Here is a 24,280-nt window from a genome sequence, read left to right as displayed (position 1 = left end):
TTTCCTATCCAACTGATTTTCAACTTCTGCTTTATATATTTTAAATTTGTTTATGACTTCATCTTTAGTCTTAATTAAGTAGAGGTAACAATATTTAGAGCAATCGTCTATAAAAGTTACAAAATATTTGTTACCCCCTCTAGTTGTTCTTCCTGAATCACAAACATCACTATGGATGAGTTCTAATATCTCAGAATCTCTATCAATAGTTTTAAATGGTTTCTTAGGAAGTTTGGCTTCTACACATATTTCACATTTTTCATCATCTTTTATATTAAGCTTTGGAATTATATTGAGATGCATCAATCTTTTAATTGAATTATAATTCACATGTCCTAATCTTTGATGCCAAGTGATGGAAGGTTCAATATTCAAAGCTATTGGAGATGCAAGAGTAGAATTCTTAACATTCAATTTAAAAAGACCATCACATAAGAAACCTTTTCCAATGAAGTTCAAACCCTTAGTTATTACAACTTTATTTGATTCAAAAACAAGTTTGTAGCCTTGTTGCACTAATAAAGATCCGCTAATTAAATTTCTCCTAATGTCTGGTACATGATGGACATCCTGCAGGATCAAAGTCTTATCAGAAGTCAGCTTTAGGTTGATCCGACCTATTCCGGATACAGGAGCCACATTATTATTTCCCATTGTCACAGTTCCTCTACTTGAGACCTGATAGGTGGAAAACAAAGATTGATTAGAGCAAACGTGAATATTAGCTCCAGTGTCAATCCACCAATCATTTGCTTGAAAGGTCATGTTTACTTCAGGAGTGAAGAGAACAGACCTGAAAGCAGCCTCAGCTGGACTGGAAGTCACCATGTTTACTTGTGACTTATTAGGTGGAGGTCCTCCCTTCCTAGGCTTGGGTGGTTCAGTTTTCTTGAAAAAGCAGTCCTTAGCAAGATGGTTGGTTCTTCCACAAACGAAGCAGGCTCGACGTTCAGCTCCTTCCTTCTTTTGAAAGTGAACATGGTTCTTATTTTGATGATAGGGTTTCTTCTTAAATGTTTTATTTTGATTTTGGTGGAAGGGACGTTTCTTGTGTTGGGGAAAGGGTTTGGATTCAACATTGTTTACTTTGGGTTCTTTGGGTTCAGATTTTGTCACATTTTTCTCCCTGAGTCTATGTTGCTCTTCAATTCTAATAGAATTCAATACTTGCTCTAGGGTAAGATCTCCTTGGGTATGGTTAAGGTTTTTGGCAAAATCTGACCAGGACTCGGGAAGTTTGTCTATAAGACAGGCTATCTGAAACGTTTCATCTAAGATGGATCCATTCACTTTTAATTGGTGAACTATATGTTCAAATTCATGAATTTGCTCATTCATTGGTTTAGAATCTACCATTTTAAATTTGTTAAAATCAGAAGCTTTAAATCTTTTAATTCCCATATCATCTAAACCATACTTTTTCTCTAGGGTTTCCCACAGAACTTTAGCATTAGTGATAGTATAATATATATCATATAACCTATCAGATAAAGCTCCTAAGATTCTGTGTAGACAATGATACTCTATTTCTTGAGGTGTTCTTGGGATAGGAATGGAATCTGTGGAGGAAGATGAGGAAGATTGCCTAGTAACTGGTCTAGATGAAGATGGGTTATCTGGTTCTATGGCTGTTATTAGATGTAGGGTTGTTAACCAAAATCTCATTTGGTTTTGCCAACGACGAAAATTATTCCCATCAAACTTCTCTGGTTTAGCAGACATAACTTCACTTGTAGCCATAATCTGATGATGAATGAATATTTTTGTTATTATAATGCAGCAGAAATATATAAAGCATTCATTCAACAGAATAATCATGCATTGTAACATTTCGTTTTTAAGAATTGCAGACAACATTAACATAAAAACCAGAATGTTAATCATGTTACTATTCTAAACAGCACAAAATTAGTTTCTTGGAATGTTGGGAATCTTAACTGTTTAGACAATAACGAAAATCAGTTTAAACAATTTGATAATTAACAGATAATTACTATTATAACGCAGATATAAGAAATATATCAAATGAAAAGTAAATAGAGGTTAGAAATACGGCCTGATGGTCGAGGCGTGCAAGCACTGTCCCAAGAAACTAATTGCCCCCTCTCGTACAGGGCTACGCGGCAAAAGCTCCCGGAGATACAACGACCCTCGGTCAGGCGACCTCCTTCTCGTCGGCACGAGCTTCAAGAAGGCTTTGCGAATTCTTCGTAAACTTTCAGGGAACCAGCAAATTGTAACAGTAAGTATTTTGAAAGAGAAGAACAGAGAAGGTGAAGAAGAGGTTGTTGCTTTTCGCTGTATTAAACTCTGCGGATTTTAGATCCTTTTATAGGGAAAAACAGCCGTTACTTATAAACCCCGTAATTAACACGGTTTTAATCACGTTAATAAAACGTAGCCGTTATCAAAACATTTCCGTTACATAATTAATTCGCAAAATGTTTATCACGTTTTTAATCACACTAATAAATATTTTCCGTTACAAAATATTTCGGTTACAAAATATTTATCACATGTTAATTGTTCAAAAATAAAAATTATATTTTAATTATTTAAAAATAAAAATGTAGCAGATTAAGGGCCCATTAATCCGGAGCTGCATTCGTGTCCGCAGGTCGTGTGCGCGCGCCACCCGACCCGACCCGAACCCGAGCCCGAGCCCGGCCCGGCCGGCGCGCGCGTGTGTGGTGTGGAGCATAACCTTTGTTTTCTTCTAGGCATAGGAGAGAAAGGGAAGGCTTATAAGGACCCCTTTTTTCTATCCCATTTCCTATGTGGGACTAAACTTTCCCTCTTTGTGTGCGCGCGCCACCCGACCCGAACCCGAGCCCGAGCCCGGCCCGGCCGGCGCGCGCGTGTGTGGTGTGGATCATAACCTTTGTTTTCTTCTAGGCATAGGAGAGAAAGGGAAGGCTTATAAGGACCCCTTTTTTCTATCCCATTTCCTATGTGGGACTAAACTTTCCCTCTTTTCCTCTACAAAGTCAAGTTTTAAGTTATCTTTTATTATATAATTCCAACACCACTTACACTGAGTTTGGATAGAGTTTTTCATGAGGGAATGAGAGGTTTACAATACTAACCCTCCGAACATTATGTTTGTTTACATTTTTTAGTTAGCAAGGAGAGAGGAGGGGAGCGGTGAAAATTATAAAATTCAGCCACTTTCTCAACCTTCTAACAGTAGACGGGTTAGAGCATCTCCAACCCAACTCCAAAACCCCTAATTGACACAAAAACTTCGTCATTTCTTCCTCCAACCGAACGCCAAAACACGCGCTATTTTAAAGTGCTACTACAGTGTTGCGCCAGAAATGACGCAACACTGTAGGAATGACGTAACATAAACTTCCACGCATCGGTGGTTGGTGCGGAGGAGGGAGAGGAGGGAGAAGAGGTTGGGGTCGCGGTCGATGAAGGGAAGGGGGTCGGAGAGGACGGAGGCGGGCCCAGCTAGGGCTAGGGTTTGTCGAGTGGTCTGAAAGATCTGGCCGCCACGTTGAGGGTGACGACGTTGGCGTCGGATCTCTTCGAGGGGACGACGGAGGAGCGGACGATCGAGCTCGAGAACAACGGCATCGCTAGGAAAAGACTGGATTTTTATTTTTTATCTTTTTTCAAATTCGGGTTCCTCCTCCTCTCTTCGGTTTCTGATGGATTCTGGAGTAATTCCCTAATAAATCCTTCATCAGAAACAAAGAAAGAGGGGTTTTTAAATAACTTTTTAAATATTTTAAATAGATAAAAATGTTAAAAGATAAGATTAATAAAAGGAATATTTTTTTAGTGTAAAATTTGGTGTAATGGGTTGGAGATGGAATAGTAATTTGGTGTAAAAACTACACCAACTTGATGTAAAATCTACACAATTTTGGGTTTTGGGTTGGAGATGCTCTTAGAAGGGCAGGGGAGGGGTTTTAAGTAGAATTTTTTTGAAATTTCAAAATTGCCCTATATGAAAAAAACAAAAAAGTGTTAATTCTTATTTTGTGAAAAGGGCATACTAGTCAAGTAGCTTCTGTTCCCTTCCTATCCCCTACTTATTGTCTATCCAAACACGGATGAATACATTCTACTCTTTTCCTTTCCACTCCATCCCCTTAGCTTTAAGTCAATCACTCCCTTCCCTCCATCGTATCCAAAGCGACCGTAACTACGTCTTTTTCATCCACGGACCCATGACTCATTCCCAAACCCAAAAAATCATTTTTTATATAATATGCTAGCCCTCAACTTAAGGATACCACTTGGACAATTACTTTTTGTTAAAAAATGGTTTTTTAATACTAGTTCTTATGCACGTGCAATGCACGTAGTTAAATATCAAAATTATTTATTTTTTTGTTTAGTTTCTTGCTATAAGATAAGTTAGATTCATCTTGAGTTAATCTTTAAACATGGATTATTACATTTACCATAAATTTTATTTACATATTTTTTTAAAATTTTATGAAATAGATTTGCATGTAAAACTGAGATCAATATACTTTTATATACTTGCATATACAACATTATTTTTTTTAATTTGTATATATCAAGCTTCATGTAACATATTTTTTTATCAAATCAAATCGTTGATCTCCAATTTATTTATCTTAGCCATTAAATGTAGTGTTAAGTTTTAAAAAAAATACACTAATGTATTGTTAGTGTGTTAATAAAATATAATCAAATACTTAATATTAAGATGGTTTGTATAAGCTTAGCACAATGTACATACTTTTCACAAGAATGCAAGACATCTTAATTATTGATAGACTTAAAATAAAAAATAAATACTAAATATTACTGGTGACTCTAGTATAATTTTATATGACAAAATCATTCACACAAGCATATTAAAAATTTTGCATCAAAATCCCTTTTGAAGATTCCTAATTTTACTCAAAAAATTAAGTTCTACTATAAAATATTTAAAAAATTAAGTTCTACTATAAAAAATATTATCCTTTGTTTCTTCTTTTTTTTCATATTTAATTGAGCCGAAATCAATCATTCTTTATCTTTTTCTTGGGTAATTCTACAATAGTGTCTTCATCGTCTATATCAATTGTGATATCATGTTGATATATAATAAAGAGCAAAAGACAAGACAATAATCCAAAAATATATTAGGATATACTTAGATCAATCAAGTTATACTATTACTCATAATTGATATGTATCAGAGACAAAATATGTTGACAATCTTAAACTATAAAACAGACTGTATGGACCCTCTAACAAAACTTTTTAATGGAAATAACTCTCAAGATTAATTTTGAAAATCTCTTGGGGTCAGGAATAAACAACTAACAAGTTTGTAATGAAAGCTAGGAGAATGCAGTACATTCTTAAGAATTATTAATCTTTACTTAATTTATTTATAATGATAAGATCTCATTATTAACTAACTATAATGTCTAGTACATTATTTTTTTATTGGACGTTCAAGGCAGGCAGAGGACCCAGGTGAGTCCTCATCACAATGAATGTTATATAATTTAAGTACAAAGAAAAAAGAAGGATTGATCAATGATGTAGTTGGTGAGGGGGAAACTCCAACAGCTTAATTTGGGTATGTGGATAGATTATAGATGGAGATGGAGAAGTGTGGTTTTGAAAACAATGAGTGTGTGGGGTAATTAATATGATTTTTGTTTGTGTGGTTTTCTTCATTCATTTTCAAGATATATGTAGTCATGTGGGTATATAGCTATAGCATTACTATTCTCTTTTGTCTTTGTGGAAGAGTTTGGGTGAAAAATGTAAATTATCTAATTCGGTTAAAGTAGGATCATATAAGTTAAGCTCATGCATAAAATTTTTTTAACCAACACTAATATGTAAGTATTACAATTGACATCTAAAATACTTGTGAGATTCTTTTTGACTTTTATACAAATAGTACCTTTTAAATAATAAAAGTATAATTAAACTTTGTGGTCTAAAAAAATCAAATATATAATATAATTAATTACTTTAAAATAATATAATCTAATCTAATAAGAAGAAAAAAGATTAAAGTGATTTAAAAATTACTACAATTTCATAATTCATAATTTTTAAACAATATAATCTAATAAGAAGAAAATAACAAAGGCACATACATGTTGAAGGAGATGAAAGTGTTATAAAAATTGTTGCAATTTCTGATATAAAAAAAGATCAAACATACGATATAACTAATTGTTTTAAAATAATCTAGTCTAATCTAATAAGAAGAAAATAGATGAAAGTGTTGTGAAAATTATTGTTATTTCTTAATATGAAAAAAAAGATTAAATACACAATATAATTAATTGCTTTAAAATAATCTAACCAATCTAATAAGAAGAAAATAACAAAGGTACATATCTATAGAATGAGATGAAAGTGTTATGAAAATTATTATAATTTCTTGGATTATATATATTGGCATGTGTTGTTGCATGTGAGAGAATAACAATTATAAATAGAGTTCTATTTAAATAATAACAGTATAATTAAACTTTGAAACTCATTATGCACTACCGTAAACTACTTAAAGTTTAATCGGTGAGAGATCGCCATGTTGTGTCCTCAGATCGCAGCCATTTATTTTAATATTTTTTTATAGTTTTAAGAACGACTCTTGTCTCTTTAATTTGTTTGGTGGATTTTACAAATATCTCATCTATATTATGTACATTTATAGATACGCGATGTTTCTAGGTTCTACCTTTGGGGCAGACATTTTTTATCTCGTTGATTTGTTTGGTTTTTACATATATGCCCTTCATCTTGTAAACATTTGCAAAGTTGACATTTAATAATTTCATTCATGTTTACATTTCAATTTAAACTATATCCCTATCTTCATACTATGTATATCCAATAAGAATTCATCAATTTATCAACTTACTCTTACTTAATGGATTAGTATTTGAATTATTTCAGAGGTATTTTTGCTTTACCAAAAGATTTTTCCGAACTCGTGCTTTTAAAAGGAGTATGATTAGTTTATATTGAGAACGGTCCCTCAAATGATTGAAATTGATAGTAAGTAATTTTAAAATTACTCCATCAAATCAAGAATAGTCGTCACAATTAGAGGGGTTAATTGAAAATTACTTAATAATTAAGTAGAATAGCAATTTCGTGAGTTGAGAAGTAATTTCAATAGATGAAAGATTTAAGGGACTTATGTAGAATAACCTACATATTACATATAGTGGCCTAATAGCCAAGGGGGGCCAAGGCCACCCTCAGCCCCCGGCTCCGCCACTAGTGACAGTGTCCTATTTCTAGCAGCTCAACTATTATCCCCTCATATTTCAAATATCACCCTCTCATTTTCAATTCTTTTTCTTTTTCTTTTTTGCCAAAACATTGATCATAACCTGATATCGACTATCTCAATATCTTATCTTCTTCTCTTTTCCTTTTTCCCGCATCATTTGCCCTATTTCAGTATCTTATCTTTGTCATCCTTATGCTTTTGGTGGAAAAAGAGAACCATGATTAGCGTACCTCAGACTCTTACACCAACACAAGCCATCAAAAATCTAATTCATCTAATTAACATCTTATCAGCACCTACTGGGGAACAATATATAAGGGGCACTTGTTTCTACATCTACAACAATAAAAGAGAGCTGAATTTCTACGTTTACAACAAGAGAGCATGAATTTCTACATTTACAACAAGAGAGCTGAATTAAGTTACCATATGAAGGGTGAAGTATTGGAAGGCGACATGCCGATCATAAAAACTACTCAACGAATTGTTACCTTCCAATCTAGATTTTGTCGCTTTCTCAGTAAGTAGGTATGAAAGCCCAAAATCATGATACTCTTCAAGTGTTTTAACTTTGGAGGAATCTGGAGTGCCGGCAAAAAAAAAAAAAAAAAACTCTTTAAGCTCTCAAGAAGGTTACAAGCATGCTGGAGTGCCGGCAAAAAAAAAAAAAAAAAACTCTTTAAGCTCTCAAGAAGGTTACAAGCATGGACAGAAGCATTGAGATCCTCTCCAATTTGATGGTAATTGGAGAGGGTCCACTTATCACGATCCTTCCCGTGTACTTCACTTTGAATGGATAAGATAATCACGATCCTTGCAATAGTACTGGAACAGGTAAGTCAGTTAGATACCATAACCAACCCATACGCGCTACGAATCAAGCAGAACTCCAAGAGATCAGTTAGAGAAGTATTCGTATGCCTTTCCAAGATACTAATAATGCAGTAAAGGGAATGAATCAAAGAATAGACAACTAGCGTCAGGTTTCTGAAGTAGAGCAGGGTGTTAACATGTCAAAGTATATACGGATGGAATGATTTTAAAGTCTCAAAACCCCATGTTTGAAAGGGAAAAGAGAAGAGAGTAAGGCGTAGTGGCAGTTACATTTCTACAGTTACAATACAGGAAACAGGAGAAAATTGTAGGCCAGTCTCAAACTGAATCTGCAATCTTTGACATAGTTGACAGTTAGTTCTTGTATCTGCAAATGTGGTTCTCTGCCTTGAGAAGCCTGCATTATGTCAAAGCATGGTTAATCTATAGTGTGACTTCTTGAGTGCATGTCATGCTTAAAGATTGAATGTTATAACAAACACAACCACAATGAACAGGGATCAGGAATGATTTAATGCTTAAAGATAGAATGTTATAACAAACACAAACACAATGAACAGGGATCAGGAATGATTTCACGCAGAGATCAATACTAACATTAAAGAGGAACTTCCTTGTATGGCTCAAGAAACATCAGAATGGCGCGTAAGAATAAAAATGAAGATGTGTCACTAATTCCTATTATTATAAGAAGCATTTACAACAAGACCTTGACACGGGGATTAAATTGGATAATTCATTTAAAGGAAGATATAAGATGAAAATTAGATTAGGCAAAATCATTTCCTCGCTCCCTCTAATAGGCTTGTGGTGATGACATTCTTTAGTGATTAATGACAACAACCTCCAACTTCTGTGAATATCTATTTCGGCCATAAACGATGATTCCAATCATAGGTGAGTTGAGAAAAACTCAAGATTTAATTTTTGGAGCTAGACGCCGTGTTTCCTTGGTGACATCGAAGCAAGTTGGTGCCAAGTTTAACAATATCTCCAACTTGCGTGCTTTTTGTTTCTTTTGTTCTTTCTTCCTTCAGTGGATGGCAATACCGGTGCTGATGACTCAGAGGTGGATCCAGAAACTTTAGTCAGTGGGGGCAAGATTATAAGCATAGTTACATGGAAATCGGTCCATTCCGGTTCACAGGACGGGAACAGAAGCATGGTACGCCACTCATTAGGAATCGCATACGAAGGGGACAGACTTATATGGTGCGCTAGGGAAGGTGGTACGTTTTGGGTTCGGTTCTTAAATGTAGGAATTTAAGGATTTACAAGAGTCAACTTCAAACAATATGCTAGTTGACATTAGTAATGGTAAAAGAACCTTGAGAATTATATTGTAATTAAGGTATGCATACTTTATTTACTTAGTTTCTCACGTTTTTTTTTAACGATTGAACCCGGGTCATGGTTCGCTATAGCATCCCACATTACCGACATATATGATTATAAGCCTACAAGTATAATGGTGTACAATGTTACATTAAACGTTGAACGCTTCTAGGCGTCGGACTTGGCGTCCAACGTTTAGTCGCCTAGGCGGGCGCCTAAGCGGTTTCTGGGTGTTTTTTTTCTTTCTTCATTTAAGTGGTGGTCGATGAGGTTTTGCTGAAGGTCGGAGGAGATAGTGGAGGTGTTCATATTTGGAGGTTAATGGAGTTTGGAGGATGTGTAGGCTACGACACATAAAATCATAATCAATGCCTACAGGGTGCAATCCACGTAAACAGACAATGCTCACCTAAACGCTCGTAATATCTAGGTGGGCAGCCTAAATACCGCCTAGACGCTAGGCGCTAGTTAGGCGGCCTAGGTACCGTCTAAGTCTAGGCGTACGCCTAAGCGGACTAGGCGAAGGTTTTTTAAAGCAGTGATGGTGTATGATACTTTTAGCTAAATATTAGGAGCTTTTCAATATTAGTCACCCAAATACTTCATATTTTGATATTAGACGCCTAAAATTTTAAGTATTTTAAAATTAGCCCCTCAAATCTCTTTAGTGTTTTTAAATTAATCCCTACAATTAGTACCAGGTTGAAAGATTTCGGGGACTAATTTCAAACACTTAATGTATTTGGGGGACTAATTTTAAAATATGAAGATATGGGCGACTAATCTCAAAGTATGACAAATTTGGGGGACTAATATCGAAAAAAAACCCTAATATTAATGATGACAATACGAAATGTGCTATGTAGAAATAAAATAGAGTCAATAGAAGTACCTTATTAAAATTCTTTACAATTGTTCCCTCCATGTCACTCGCAATTTGCGAGTAGACTCCTCTCGTGACTACAGAGGCGAAGAGAAGGTCAGAGGGGTTTTTGTTTTAGAATTTGGGGAAATCGATCATCAATGAAAATTTAGATATTGGGTAAAGCATTTTGGTAAATGGTTTGAGTTTGGTCCAGTTAGGTGTTTATTTTCAAAACCCTTGGCTATAAGGTTAATAAGATCAAATATTGAGGGGGCAATTTGAAAATAAGGGCCTAATATTAAATATTAATCTTAGGGGGTCAATGGGGACAAATGTCCCCACTACCCCCACCACCTTGAATCTGCCCATGCTGATGGTTGTTGGTTGTATTGATGTTTATTTGTTTGGAAAATGGAGATAGGAGATGGAAATTAGTAATGGTTTTACGTGCTGGTATGAATGTTAGACTTTGTGGTGTTGGAGATGAGGTGAGTGGTATTTAAAGTTCTATTATTGTCACTTGTCCCTTAACAGGTAGCATGCATGAACATAACAGTATTATCATGTCAAAATTGGTTAAATCTGCTGCATCCACAATAATAACAGTGCTTCAGAAGTTAAAAATCATTTGGTCAAATGCCAAGCATAGAAAATGATGATAAAATAAGTTGTATGACATATTATGCAATTGATGCTTACATACATATACACCATACACTGTGTTGGTGTCCCGAAACTTGCTAAGTATAATTGCATGACACAATCATGGCTCTGATTGAATTAATAACTTGGTATATGTTACATTAACTTCTTTTTCCTTGGGGCCTTGTGATTTCTCTAGATTGTAGAATTGTGTCAAGATATTTGCATCCAGCAACGGAATGGAGAATTGGAATGAAGAAACCATCCCACAGTTCCCATTGTAAATTTTGTAATCAATACATGACGAAAATGACTAGATTAAAACATCAGTTGGTTGGCACCTGGCAGAGGAATAAAGGCATGCGATTTAGTTATCTGAGTTTGTACAAGGAGGAAACCACAAGATGTGTTGAAAAATAAGGAATGAAATGACCATTTAAAAGTTGTTTGCACCATCATCTCAGGGTACAAAAAACATGGCCAACAAGCTATGTTGCGTGTAATAACTAGTTTTCATATAATGCAGTATGGGCTGATATGTTTGCTATGCTAAGGCCTACATCACGTTTTGGATTGGATAAATTATTAGAGGGCCTATTAGTTTCCAACTTTAATCTAACAAGCTCATTAGCCTATAATCCCAACTCCAAAATTTCTTCAACAACCTCACCCCTTTCTCCTGTACTACGAGATTTCTTCAAGTAGAGGAGGAATAATAGAATCAAATTTTCAAGTAATCACCCCACAACTTTATCCAATCCCTCAAATGCTAGAAAATCTCTAACTATCGAGCAGCTAACAACCTTCTCTCTTTAAAAATCCTATCCTTCTACGTGGAGATCTGACGATTACGAGTGCGACGGTGTTGAACTGATAACGACGTGGTGACGAATCTGAACAACGAAGGTGGCGGCGATTCTGAGCAGCGACTAGAGTGACGGCGTCGGTAAGGTTGACGGGACGATAGCGATGTGATGATTTGTGGTATGCGGCTGTGGCAATGGTAGTATTGCTCTGGTGGAGAATTTTGCTAAACAGTTGGTGTACATGAAGGCGGCAGTTGCTGGGAAAGGAGGCTCGGTGACAGTGGGAGTAGGGCGGCTGCTTGGGAGGAGATGATGGCGCTGGTGGTGCGGAGGTGGAGATCAGGGACGAGCTGAGTGTGGATCTGGTGGTTGCAGGGAAGAGGAGGGTTTGACTGATTGTTGACGTGGGAAAGACGAGGGAATGCTTGGTGACTGGAGGAAGAGGACATAGGAAACGGCCTAGGGTTTCACACCGAGGCCTAGGTTTCACACCCAAGACTTCACACCAGATTTTAGCTAATGTAATTTTTCATTCAATAATTCATTGATTTTCAATAGTCTCATACAACCTTATTTATAAAAAAACTATGTGCACACAACGTGCAATAAAAATAGAAACAAACATCAATCACTCAAATCACTCAACTAAAATTAAACTAAATTTCAAATAATAAGGACAAGAAATGACAATATTTGATTAGTTGATATATTTTTGAATTTTGAAATTTAAATTTTAGAAATGACAATATTTGATTAGTTGATATATTTTTGAATTTTGAAATTTAAAATTTGAAATTTGAAATTTGAAATTTAGTTTAATTTTAGTTGAGTGATTTGAGGGATTGTTGTTTGTTTCTATTTTTATTGCACGTTGTGTGCACGTAGTTTTTTTTTATAAATAAGGTTGTATGAGACTATTGAAAATCAATGAATTATCGAATGAAAAATTACATTAGTTAAAATCTGGTGTGAAGCCTTGGGTGTGAAACCTAGGCCTCGGGTGTGAAACCCTAGGTCGTTCCATATGTCCTCTTCCTCCAGTCACCAAGCATTCCCCCGTCTTCCCCACGTTAACAATCAGTCAAACCCTCCTCTTGCCTGCAACCACCAGATCCACACTCAGCTCGCCCCTGATCTCCACCTCCGCACCACCAGCGCTATCATCTCCTCCCAAGCAGTCGTCCTACTCCTACTGTCACCGAGCCTCCTTTCCCAGCAACTGCCGCCTTCATGTACACCAACTGTTTGGCAAAATTCCCCACCAGAGCAATACTACCACTGTCACAGCCGCCTACCACAAATCATCACATCGCTATCGTCCCGTCAACTTTACTGACGCCGTCACTCTAGTCGCTGCTCAGAATCGCCGTCACCTTCGTCGTTCAGATTCATCACCACATCGTTATCAGTTCAACACCGTCGCACTCGTCATCGTCATATCTCCGCCTCGTCGTCGTCATTCAGTTCATCGTTGTCATCACCCCACCTCCAGAGGTCTCTCACGTCGAGTCTGTTCAGACCGACGAAGGTTTCGTTTTCTTTCGTCCCTTATTTTTCTGTTGATTTCATTTTGTTAGTTAATTGCATCAATAATATATCTCTAAACTCTTATCATATATTCACTGCTTAAAGTATAATTGTGAGTTGAGAGAAACTAAACATGTGATTGTTAAAACTTGATATTGATTATAAAACTTGTGCAATGATAATGAATATTGTAATTAAATTATTCGATATTGGGATTGTTTATGACTATCATTGCAAATCTGTTAAAATCCATCTGTCGCATTAACTGCTTTAATTAATTTCTTACCGAATAAAATGATTTTTGGCGAAACGGTGCTTTGTTCAAATTAGATCGCTGATTCCGATAGACCCCCTCCCCCGTTTCGCATCATTTTGGTATCAAAGCATGGTTCTAGGTTAGGAAATTTTTATGCTTAATCGCATTTAGCTCTCAGTGCATCACACTTATCCCAGTTAATTGTTAGTGCATGCCTAATCGCACAGATCTACCTTAGGTGAGTCAAGTCAATCAGTTAGTGAGTCCAGCATGTCTTCTGAAATCCTTAAGAAATTCAATGAGGTAAAAAGACAAATAGGTGTCGTAGCCCAGAGCTTAACAAATTTCTAGAATGAAACCAACGAAAGGTTTGCTAGGCTTGAATGAGCGCGTGTTGCAACTCCGTCACCACAAAGTCAAGGCTATGATACCCACCGCAAGGTCATGGGTACGTCGTTCATCGACCCCCACCTCAACCAGTGTCTGATCCACCAACCTTTGACGGTAAGCTCGGCCCACAAACTTTCTTGAATTGGCTGAAAAATATGGATTGATACTTTGACTGGTATGCCATGACGGAACCGCAAAAAATCAAGTTTGCGACAATGAAACTCACTGGACCAGCCTGACAATATTGGTCCAAATTCGAAACATTAAGGTATATTAGTGGTGAGTTACCAATTTTAACTTGGCAAGAAATGACTGACGAACTAAAAAGGGAATACCTTCCACCAGTTAAAATTAATAAGCCGCAAATCTATTATTGAGAAAACCGTTAATCAGACCGTAGATTTGATAAAAATTAACTCTGCGAAGGAATTCCAGGATAGTAAAATTGAAAATCCATGCACTTTCGTTTCTTCTGAAACTACCCCTGCAATTGTGGAGTTAATTAAAATTTCATGCAATGACAAAACTCTGGTTCTTTCCCAAGCTACCTCTTTGATCACGGAATCCACTGATGTTATCCCTGAAGTTGTTCTTGAAATTAAAATTCTAACTCTTTCTGAACCAACTCTAGTGATTAAAAACGTTATTGATATTCCCCACGAAGTCCTTCCGGATAAACATGACACCCAACACGTTCCTGATTTGGCTCTTGAATCGATTCACTCAAACATCTGTATGGAAGTCGAATACTAAACTAAGCATAGTGAAATAACTACCATACTAGATATCCCACCACCATGCATTGTCCCAACAATCACTCACACATACACTGATCCATTTTGGGAAATTATAATGATTAGGGATACAAGTTTGAGCACAAGTGTTTTTATTTCTTTTTTCTCACATATTAAGCGCACAAAAACACTCTGTCATACATTTGCTTGCATGTTACTCACTATCATTGTTAGGACAAGAAATTTTTTATGTATTTTAACAAAGAAGCACCTAATTATTCCATTTGATAGAGGACGTCATGCATGTTAGATACTTCGTTGAGTTACATCTGCCATTGATCGTATTTTTCGAGTCTGCATTTCATACATAGTCATTCGAGTTGATTGCATCATTTTGTTTTGATTTGCATTGATCATATATTGGGGAATCAGTGATCTAACTTGAATAAATACACATTGATCATATATTGGGGAATCAGTGATCTAACTTGAATAAATACATTGTTAACTGAAATGAATGATACGGAGTCAAGACATAATTTAAAACTATTAATGCTGATATTTTAGATGGTTTGGACTTGTCCAATACAGTTTCTTTATAGCTGTTTAAGATTTGACATGATATTTATAGGCATTTCCAACTCTTGAACTAATTAATGACAACATTTATTGATTTGGTCATAGTTCTATTTTCAATATTGAGTGATTAAACAGTTCACAATGTTATTGACAGTCCACCGATATAAGCCTGATCCTAACCTATTATTTATGAGAGTTCTTTCACTTTACTCCATTTCTATATATTCATCCATACAGCAGTGAATTTTGATAATATTTTAGATGGTGAATTTACAATGCAATCTAGCTAATGATTTGAGATGCAGAAAAATAACTGATAGCAGATTAAGATGCAGACAAAGTATATTGAAGATGTCAAGTTTCTACAGTTAACTCGACGGAGTCGAGTTTTCTCCCACCCGGGGAGAATAATGAGGACAAGAAATGATAATATTTGATTAGTTGATATATTTTTGAATTTTAAATTTTAAAATTTAAATTTGAAATTTGAAAATTTAAAATTCAAAAATATATCAACTAATCAAATATTGTCATTTCTTGTCCTCATTATCTACTCTTTTGAGGCAAGCATATTTTCATTTGCTTTGAATTTTTTTGTTTTCACTTGGAAGTTTATATCCCTAGGGTTCATGCGAGGATCAGTTTGCCATTTCTTTCCTAGTATTGAGATTTTAAATACCTTCTGACCTTACTTGATCCTGCACTAGACATTAAACATCTATCTATCGAGTATGATGATAATTTATCTTCTTAGCATTAGGTAGTTGAAATTATTGTTATGCTTTACCGAGAGAATTTTTCATGAATATGACTCCACCAGGCTTTTACATGGCGACGTGGTTTGGTAGTTAGTTATAAATCTCCTTTTCTGTGCAGCTCACCATTGCTATATGAATTAGGATGTTTATTGGCGTTAGTTTCTAAGAGGTGACATTTTGGTTGAGCTTTTAAAGCTAATGATCATATTTTATGGTTCATGTATATATAGATAAAGTTATGTTGAGTCTTTTTAGAATATTTATTTATTTTTCCTTAATGGTTTAGAACATAAGAATAATTTGATAGTATTATTTTTTCAAAGTATCACACAGCTAGGATAATATGAATTTTGTTGTAACTACATGTTTCTAAAAATTTCAAAATACGAGTTATAAATCTTTAGAAAGTTTTCTCGTATTTTGAACAGATATTTCTTTTACAAAATTAACGATAGCTATAACTTGAGGGTTTCTAATCTACATTTAATTTTTCAAGAAATATCCTTCGACGTTGAAAGATCTTATTCTTACAAAAGTTTAAGCTACTAGAGTAGCCAAATTATATTTTCCCTAAGGTTCCAATGGTTTTAACAAAAGAATTAGTTCCAATGAGCTTATCCTATTTTTTGCATAATTGTATTATTATTAAATTTATTTTCGGCCAAGTTTTGTACAATTAGGTATTTTATGGTTCTTTTTTTAATCTTTTACTGTCAAACTGCTACTTCTAAATATTTATTTTTAAAGGTTACTCTTGAAATCAGAAATTGGATGCTATAAAAGTTTCTACAGCAGCTTATTTCATAAAGATGTGCTTGGTCTAGTGGTCAGATGGCTTATCTATATTGTCTAAGGTCATGGGATCGGATCCATGCTCATCATTTCTTCAACTAGATAATTTGGGTCCTTCATGAACCCCAAACCAGGCACAAAGATTCGTTTAACCTGACACTCGTTTTCAAACTATAATTTTTTTCCGAAGTTAAATTATGTTGTGTGATGATATTAGATTGATGACCTAGCGATATTCAATACGACCGACCATGCACCACGCAAGAAGACGCCTTCCGTCAAAAATGTGATTTACAAGCATGCTATCATAGCATGCTACACCCTCGACATCGATATCCCGATATGAGGTTTTCTCTTGACTACTACTACTACTATTATTATAGCATCGACAACACGATACATCCGTTTTGATTAGACATGATCGAGACCATGGTTATTTTTCATAATTTAACGGAGGCCGTCCAAGGTAACCCTGTGGTTAGTGCATGACATTTCATGCACAATCATTTTAATAAACGATAAAATACAGGGTTTAATAAAAGGGAATTGGACAGAGAATATAAAATGTATATAAGTGGTACGAGCATACATGACATCTTCAGTTATATCTCTCAGTATTGCTCCTCTTCGGTGACGGGTGGATTTTAGTTGGATGTTTTTTCTCTTAAGCTATTTCGCATTGATCTTGGGATAGATTATCGACGAATTTTGGAAAGCGTTTCAGGTACTCTTCTAGATTTTACTCAATTTTGATTAATCTACATAATATGTAATTTTCGCTGTGTTGTATGTTATGTTTTCAACAGTTGTAGCTTCAAGCACAGTAATAAATGTAATTTTGAATATTATCATGAGGTCAGATCGTGTCATTATACAATTATTATGCTCTCGGTTAATTGTATCTTATTAAACATAATCCTATAAATACTTTATGAAAACTAAAGAAATTAGAAAAATATTAATTGCCATAAAAAATAATTACAGTACAATAAAAAACTAAATTCTAATGCATAGAAATTAAATGGCTTTAGACCAAAAAATTAGGTTGGTGTTAGTCTTAATTCTAAAATGCAATGAATCAATTGATGAATTACGTTTTTTTTTTTATTTGTCGATCCTTAATGGGGCTGTATGCGAATATTTCAGAATGGAATTAATAAATTTAGAAAATCTAAGAACATTCACATATGAAAATACCATAGCTAATGTTATTTAAAATCTAATAATCAAGAAATAAAGCGCATAGAGAAAGAAATTTAAAAATCATAAGCAAAATTAGAAAAGGATCAAATCATATCCGAATATTTTCTCTGATAAAAAACTTCGTCAATGAGTTTCCTTCGTGATCCTTACCGACGCCTAAAATCTGGATTTGAGGAGATGATGGCAGAGAAGGTTTGGTGATGATGAGGATAATAATAATCATCTTTTGTAATTGATGAAACAAGGACGACTTTGTCAAAGCGAAATCGTAACCGATGGAATGGTTGCCAGAGCGAAGTCGTAACCGACGGAATGAAGAATAAAATGAACGAAGGTTTAGGGCTCATGATTTTCTGATTTCTGCGTAACGAGAAAAAAAAGGGATAACTTTGTTATATTTATGATAGATGAAGGGTATTTTGGGGTAGGAAAAGTTTTTCTAGTACTCCCTCTTTTAAAGGGAGAATGATATATATATATATATATATATATAGAGAGAGAGAGAGAGAGAGAGATTCTTATGTCAACTTAAGTGGACTATCCACCAAACTTTCTATCCATTGATGATACCTAGGGATCCATGCAAAATATGAAAGAGATTTGTAGGCGTCAAAAACACGAAGTCGTGTTTCTGAGACGTTTTACGAGAAACTGACTTATATACATGAAAATATTCTCTAGTTCAAATAAAACATAATGTGCTAGTGTGATATGTGGTCGTGTTTTACATGATATCCACAGTTAGTATTTTTAATTTTGGTTGCCTTTAATTTAGATTTTATCTTTTCTTCATATTTGTCATATACACATACATGTGCACAATTTCTTCATTTTGCATGCATGCTGGGAATTTCTTACTCCCCTAGAGTTTGCGTACTCCAGACTCGAGAACTGTTCTTTCTTCGCAGAATTGAGAGTATTCTGAACAAACCCAGCGGTAGTAATCACCGTTCTATCTTCTTAGTTTCTTTCAGCTTTAGTTATTTTAGGTAGTTTATTTGTTTCAAACTTTCCTTCGAGCCACATATGATCTCTTCATACTATGTTTGTATTTTTTACTATATTTCCTTTGTGGATAGATCAGTGTTTTAAAAGCAAAATGTAAGGTCAATGTGATAAAGTCCTATGCTGCCTAAGGCAAGAGGCACCAAAAAAGGTGATCGCCTAGGTGAACAAAGGCTATAAATATTAAAATAATTTATAAATATTACAAATAATATGTAAATATCAATAAATAGCTATAAGATAAATTAATCACGGCCAAATTTTCAAAGTCGCAAATCTAATCAGTTATAAACCATCTACTAACAAATATTGAATAATAATATTAAATAATAATTGCTAGCAGAGAAAATGAAGTAGTAAACTTTGCATTTTAGGTTCAAATTGGGGGCATATCTTGAAAATGATATAAATAATAATTACAACAAAAAATAGCAACAAATCAACCAAGGAAAAAGAAACATAATAATTCAATAATAAAAATAAACTTTACTTTATCGGACATCTTTCGCACCCTCAAAATTTTGCAACAAAGAAACATTTCGCATGTTGCATCACATGCCTTAGGCAAGGGCCTAAGGTGCCAAGGTGAGGTCATAAAGCGCCAAGGCGAGCTCTTAAGATGCCCAATAGGTGCTCACCTTAGTAACCTCCATCGCCTGGCCATACACAAAGGGCGATACACAAGGCACTAAGTTACAAGATCGCCTCGCTTGAGCGCCTGAGGCACTAAGGCGCATTGCCTTTAAAACAATGAGATAGATGTAGTTGTACTCTGTGTTTTTGGAGATCTTTTTATTTATAACCATATATTTCTTTTGCAATCTTAGTTACATGCTATATTGTGTAGTTTCTTGCATGGTTTTAAATATCGACCGATAATCCGAAATTATCGCCGAGTTATCGGATTTGGGAGTTTTCTGCTAGGATAAGTAGGATTTTTAATCGTTTATCGTTTTTTTGGGGTTTATCGGTGAGTTATCGGCGATAAAAGTACTTATCGGCCGATAAGGGAGGCTCTAAATATCGGTTTTATCGGGTCTTAATATGTTCAGGTAACACAACCCCAAGAAAGACAGGGAGCTTAAGGTCTCAATATGATAGACACCTAGTCAAGTTCCAGCCAATTTTCTGAACCACAAGTAAAAAGTAAAAGAGGTTTTTCAATGCCAATGGAGGTCTTAATATGTTCTTTAAATATACTGGTGGACTGTCACGATTATAGTATAGGAAATAACGAAACTACAGTCAAAAGTAAAAAGGGTTGAGTAATATTGAATAATATATTTTTTTAACAAGTTTCAAGTGGGAACCTTGCACATGTTATCAAAAGAACAAAACATTTTTCTACCGTATGCATAACTAAAGAACTAGAGAAATACAATTCTATGAATGCAGCAAAGTTTCAGGTCAAGATAAAAGAGCTTATACCTCAAGAATTTGCCTCCAAGACGAGAAAAAAAATGCAACATCACTTCCAACGTTTTTGAAGACATAATATTGAATGAGCAGATAAGTTGAAAGGAATGCGATCTTTATCCTCCGACCTCTCCAACCTTCAAACTTTTATGCTGAAAATAATATAAAAAAATGGAGGTTGCATTTTTAAGAACCCAGAAAAGTTGGTGGTTTATGACAGCTGAAAGAATCAAATACACAAAGGCCTTGGGCAGTTCAGCTGCAATTGAACTATTCATATAAAGGGTAGTCTTCCACCTTACTCTTCTTGTGCTTGTGAATGTCCAAGGGATCTTCACTACCCTCATGCTTCCTCTTCTAAAAAAAGAAAACAGTTCAAGTTATAATAAAATGAGAAAAACTCAACGGTGCCTACATGTAACTATAAATGTCGAAAGAAAAACAGGCACGCAAATACCTTATCGTGATGCTTCTTTGAGTGATCACCATCCTTTTTCTTCTCTTTATCTTTATCTTTACTCCGATCTTTGTGACGATGTTTATGCTTCTTATGCTCCCTGTCCTTGTCCTTGTCTTTATCCTTGTGCTTCTTATGTTTTCTCTCCTTGTCCTTGGAGTTGCTTTTGGATTTCCCACTAATTGTAGGTATCCCTTTTTCTGCCTGAAAATACATAGACATGGGCTTAGTCCTGTTAACGCTGATAGAAAGAAAATCACGGAAAGCTAATGTGACGCTCGATCTTATACCGAAGGCAAATCAATGGGGGCTGCGTCCCGCAGCTGAAAAGCTTGGCCGAGAGAGTCCAAGTCAAAAGGCTGTATATGAGCTGTTGTCTCCCTCAAGTATGGAGCAGTCTGAAAGAGTTGATCCAGCTCCATCCCTTCTCCCTTCCTGATTTCTGTGTCTCCCACAACATTATGAAGGTAGTGTGTATCCGAAATTGACAAGGGCAATGATCGTTTGCAAAAAAAGTCATGGTGAGCAACCAACTTGTAGTGACTTATAAGATCAACAGCACCTGTAAGCTCCCTAGGTCCTGGCAATTTATAAAGTGGCCTGTTAGAACTTATACTGATAAAAAGTCAGCCCACAACCTTTCTGAGAGAACATTAGTAATCAGATCACTGTGAAACATTGAAAGTCGGCCAATTTTAACAAGATCAAACGTCAAAATTTTTGAGAAGTCAATCTCCTACATTTAAGTTACATTGAAACATCAATGATATTTAGAATTAAAACACTAACTTCCGATACAACACATAGAAGTCCATAGAGTCATGACAAATCTTACACGCACAACCTAAAACTAGCAAACAAATGAAGTTCACGGACTCAACACCAAGTTTACAAACGAAATCTAAAATCAGCAAAGACATGAAGCTCAAGAAGTCAAGCTGACATATGCTACTACATTGACCAACTAATAACCACTTTAACATAGATTATACAACCCTTGGCTTAAAATAACTGATCTCCTGAAATTGTTAATCTGCCTAAACATCAATATCTCCGCTAGAAACATGATATCCCTGGGTTAACTAAGCTCGATGCTATCCAACAATGTGTGTTCATCATAGACAATTTGTGGTGCCCTCCCTCCCTCTCTGCGTGAACACACAAACAAAATTTTGTCTTAGTTAAGCCAAGGGTATCATGTTTCTAGCTGAGAAATTGATGTTTAAGCAAAATAACAATTTCAGGAGATTAGTTATTTCAATTTAACAGTGTGCTTAGGCAAATCAAAATATAACAGTGTGGGTGGGTACTGGTGTAGGTGCAGATGTGGGGCATGGGTGGCTGGGTGTAGAAGTGTCATGCACGCACACACACACATATAATTCAAACTCCTTCATTAGTTTATATATATAAATAGACCACATAACAAGCAATGTTTTATAGGTTAGAAGTTCAGAAATTAAGTATGACTGTATCCAGAATAAGTTAGGGATAGCGTCAACAGAACAAAATAGAGGGAAATAGGTTGGGATGATTTGGAAATGCACACAGGAGATAAATAAGCACACCAATTTAGAAGTCTGACAGAATCTAAGAATAGGGTCTAAGTAAAAATGAATTGAGATGGTTAAAAGGTACTACTAATTCAACAGAGATGCAAAGCAAAATGGAGAAACAGACATGCACTTCAAAGATTTGGGAAAAGTCTTTTATTATCACCGTCATTATCGTGTTATACGGCCCCTTACTTTCTAACAATCAAACTACATGAGTTTGGCTTCAGATCGTATCTCGAGTCTTGACCTGTTGAGCTATCACAATATACCCATTTCAGTCATGAAAAGAAAAGAATACAAGTGATGAGACTAAAATGCCATACCAAGAAATAATAAACTAATACATGAACAATGCAATAACCTATCAATATAAAAACGTCAATCGAATCCTAGTAGAAACTCGGTTATTACCTCTTCCAAACTTCTTTCCATCATCCATTGCGTCAAACTCCCAAGTGTGTTACAATGTTATCTTCACCTGAAAAAAGGGATGATGTGATAATAGTCAAATCATTTTGTGTATTATTACCAATGAGTAAACAAAGGTTTTCATATAGAACATATTCGATACATTTGCATCCATTTTGACCCAATATCCACTGCCAACCCATGTAGCAATGAAATGAAACTAAGCAAATACATTAATTGACTGTTAGGATTCTATTTAATTATTTATATTTAAACGTGTATTAAAAGTTGCTCAGATGAAGACTTTTACTTTGATTCAGTTTGAAAAATATTCGTTTAACCAATAATTTTTTATACATTCATCTTTTCTTTAGAAAAACTTAATGTCCAAAATCTTTCCAAGTTAGTCCGCTAACCACAAAAAAAACATTCTTTGGTATTAGACTAAGTAATGAAGCAGTAAATTTTATCCATAAAGTTAATAGGAATCACAAGAGATTAAAATGCAGTGGCTGCATCAAAAGAAAAAGGCTCCGAAACCGGAGAAAATCTCAACAATAATCAAAAACGCTATGAACTAAAAATTGTTTGGCAATTTGTCCAATTATTGGCATTGACTTGGATAACTTGAGGATTACTAGGTAGTTTGGTAACTTAAGGATTTCGTTGTTAGCAAATTTTTTATAAAATTTGTTGGATTATAGATCTTTTTGTTACTGATGTGGGAGAATTTTATGAACTTTTGATGTTCGGTAATAATAGTAATCAAGGTTGCTGATAGCGGATCGCGGCGCGGCGCGGCGAGGTACCGCTAAGGCTATTGCGGCGAAATAGCAGCAAATAGCGGTCAAATATAAATATATTTAAATATTCTAAATAATAAGAAAATTTATATAAAAATCTAAAAATTCTACAAATGCATAATTGATGCCTAAACATGAAATATATGTGTAATAATTACATAATATTAACAAAGGACTAATTATAAATATTAAAGAATGAAAAAACATATATGTTTAATAAAAAGACCGTTATCAACTCATCACAAATGCCAGCCAACTCATCACAAATCAGCTTTGCCTCTCCCCCAATAGTACTCACGACATTCATTCTCCCAAAATCCTAATTAAATAACAAAAACTTTTCTTCCTCCACCTTTTGAAAACAAACTCTATATATAAACTAAACAAATACCCAATACCAGTACTCTGCCCCCTCTCTCCAATCCATTTCAAACTCACCCGACCCTAGGGCTAGGGCTCTCTCCTCTCGCCTTCGTCTTTGAGACAATGGAAAAAAAGAAAAAAAAGTAAAGAGTTACAGCACTAACCGGAGGAAGTGAGAAATTCAACGTTGACCGGAGGCGAGTCGATCAGTCCACGAATCTAGAAGTTGTCGCTGTTGGTGACGGAGTCGACGTTGACCAGAGGCGAGAGAGGCGATAGGCAGGAGTGGCTGTTGGTGAGGAAGTCGT

At 35.2% G+C, this 24,280-nt stretch overlaps 1 protein-coding gene across 2 annotated transcripts; it reads right to left on the bottom strand.

Annotated features, from left to right (window-relative positions):
- LOC109833194 (mediator of RNA polymerase II transcription subunit 19a-like) lies at nt 8,013-22,917 on the bottom strand. 2 transcript variants are annotated; one of them, XM_020400783.1, is made up of 6 exons: nt 22,810-22,917; nt 21,133-21,422; nt 20,843-21,046; nt 20,683-20,742; nt 20,398-20,537; nt 8,013-8,474 (listed from the first exon to the last, which is right to left on the bottom strand). In XM_020400783.1, the coding sequence occupies exons 1-5, from the start codon at nt 22,835-22,837 to the stop codon at nt 20,502-20,504; spliced, it is 618 nt and encodes a 205-aa protein (XP_020256372.1). In that variant the 5' UTR covers nt 22,838-22,917; the 3' UTR covers nt 8,013-8,474; nt 20,398-20,501. The 2 variants fall into 2 exon arrangements, with proteins under 2 accessions (XP_020256372.1, XP_020256373.1); XM_020400784.1 differs by lacking the exon at nt 8,013-8,474 and having other exon boundaries at nt 20,402-20,537; nt 20,688-20,742.

This window comes from Asparagus officinalis, chromosome 3, assembly GCF_001876935.1.
Source record: "Asparagus officinalis chromosome 3, Aspof.V1, whole genome shotgun sequence".
Lineage (NCBI taxonomy): Eukaryota > Viridiplantae > Streptophyta > Magnoliopsida > Asparagales > Asparagaceae > Asparagus > Asparagus officinalis.
Note: the sequence above shows the minus strand (reverse complement) of the source record. Positions and strands in the feature narration are given on the sequence as shown.

Coding starts and splice junctions, on each gene's coding strand:
- LOC109833194 (XM_020400783.1), bottom strand. CDS start 22,837: ATGGATGATGGAAAGAAGTTTGGAAGAG. Junction 21,423..22,809: donor TGGAAAGAAGTTTGGAAGAG/GTAATAACCGAG, acceptor ATAAATTGCCAG/GACCTAGGGAGCTTACAGGT. Junction 20,743..20,842: donor CAAAGAAGCATCACGATAAG/GTATTTGCGTGC, acceptor TTCTTTTTTTAG/AAGAGGAAGCATGAGGGTAG.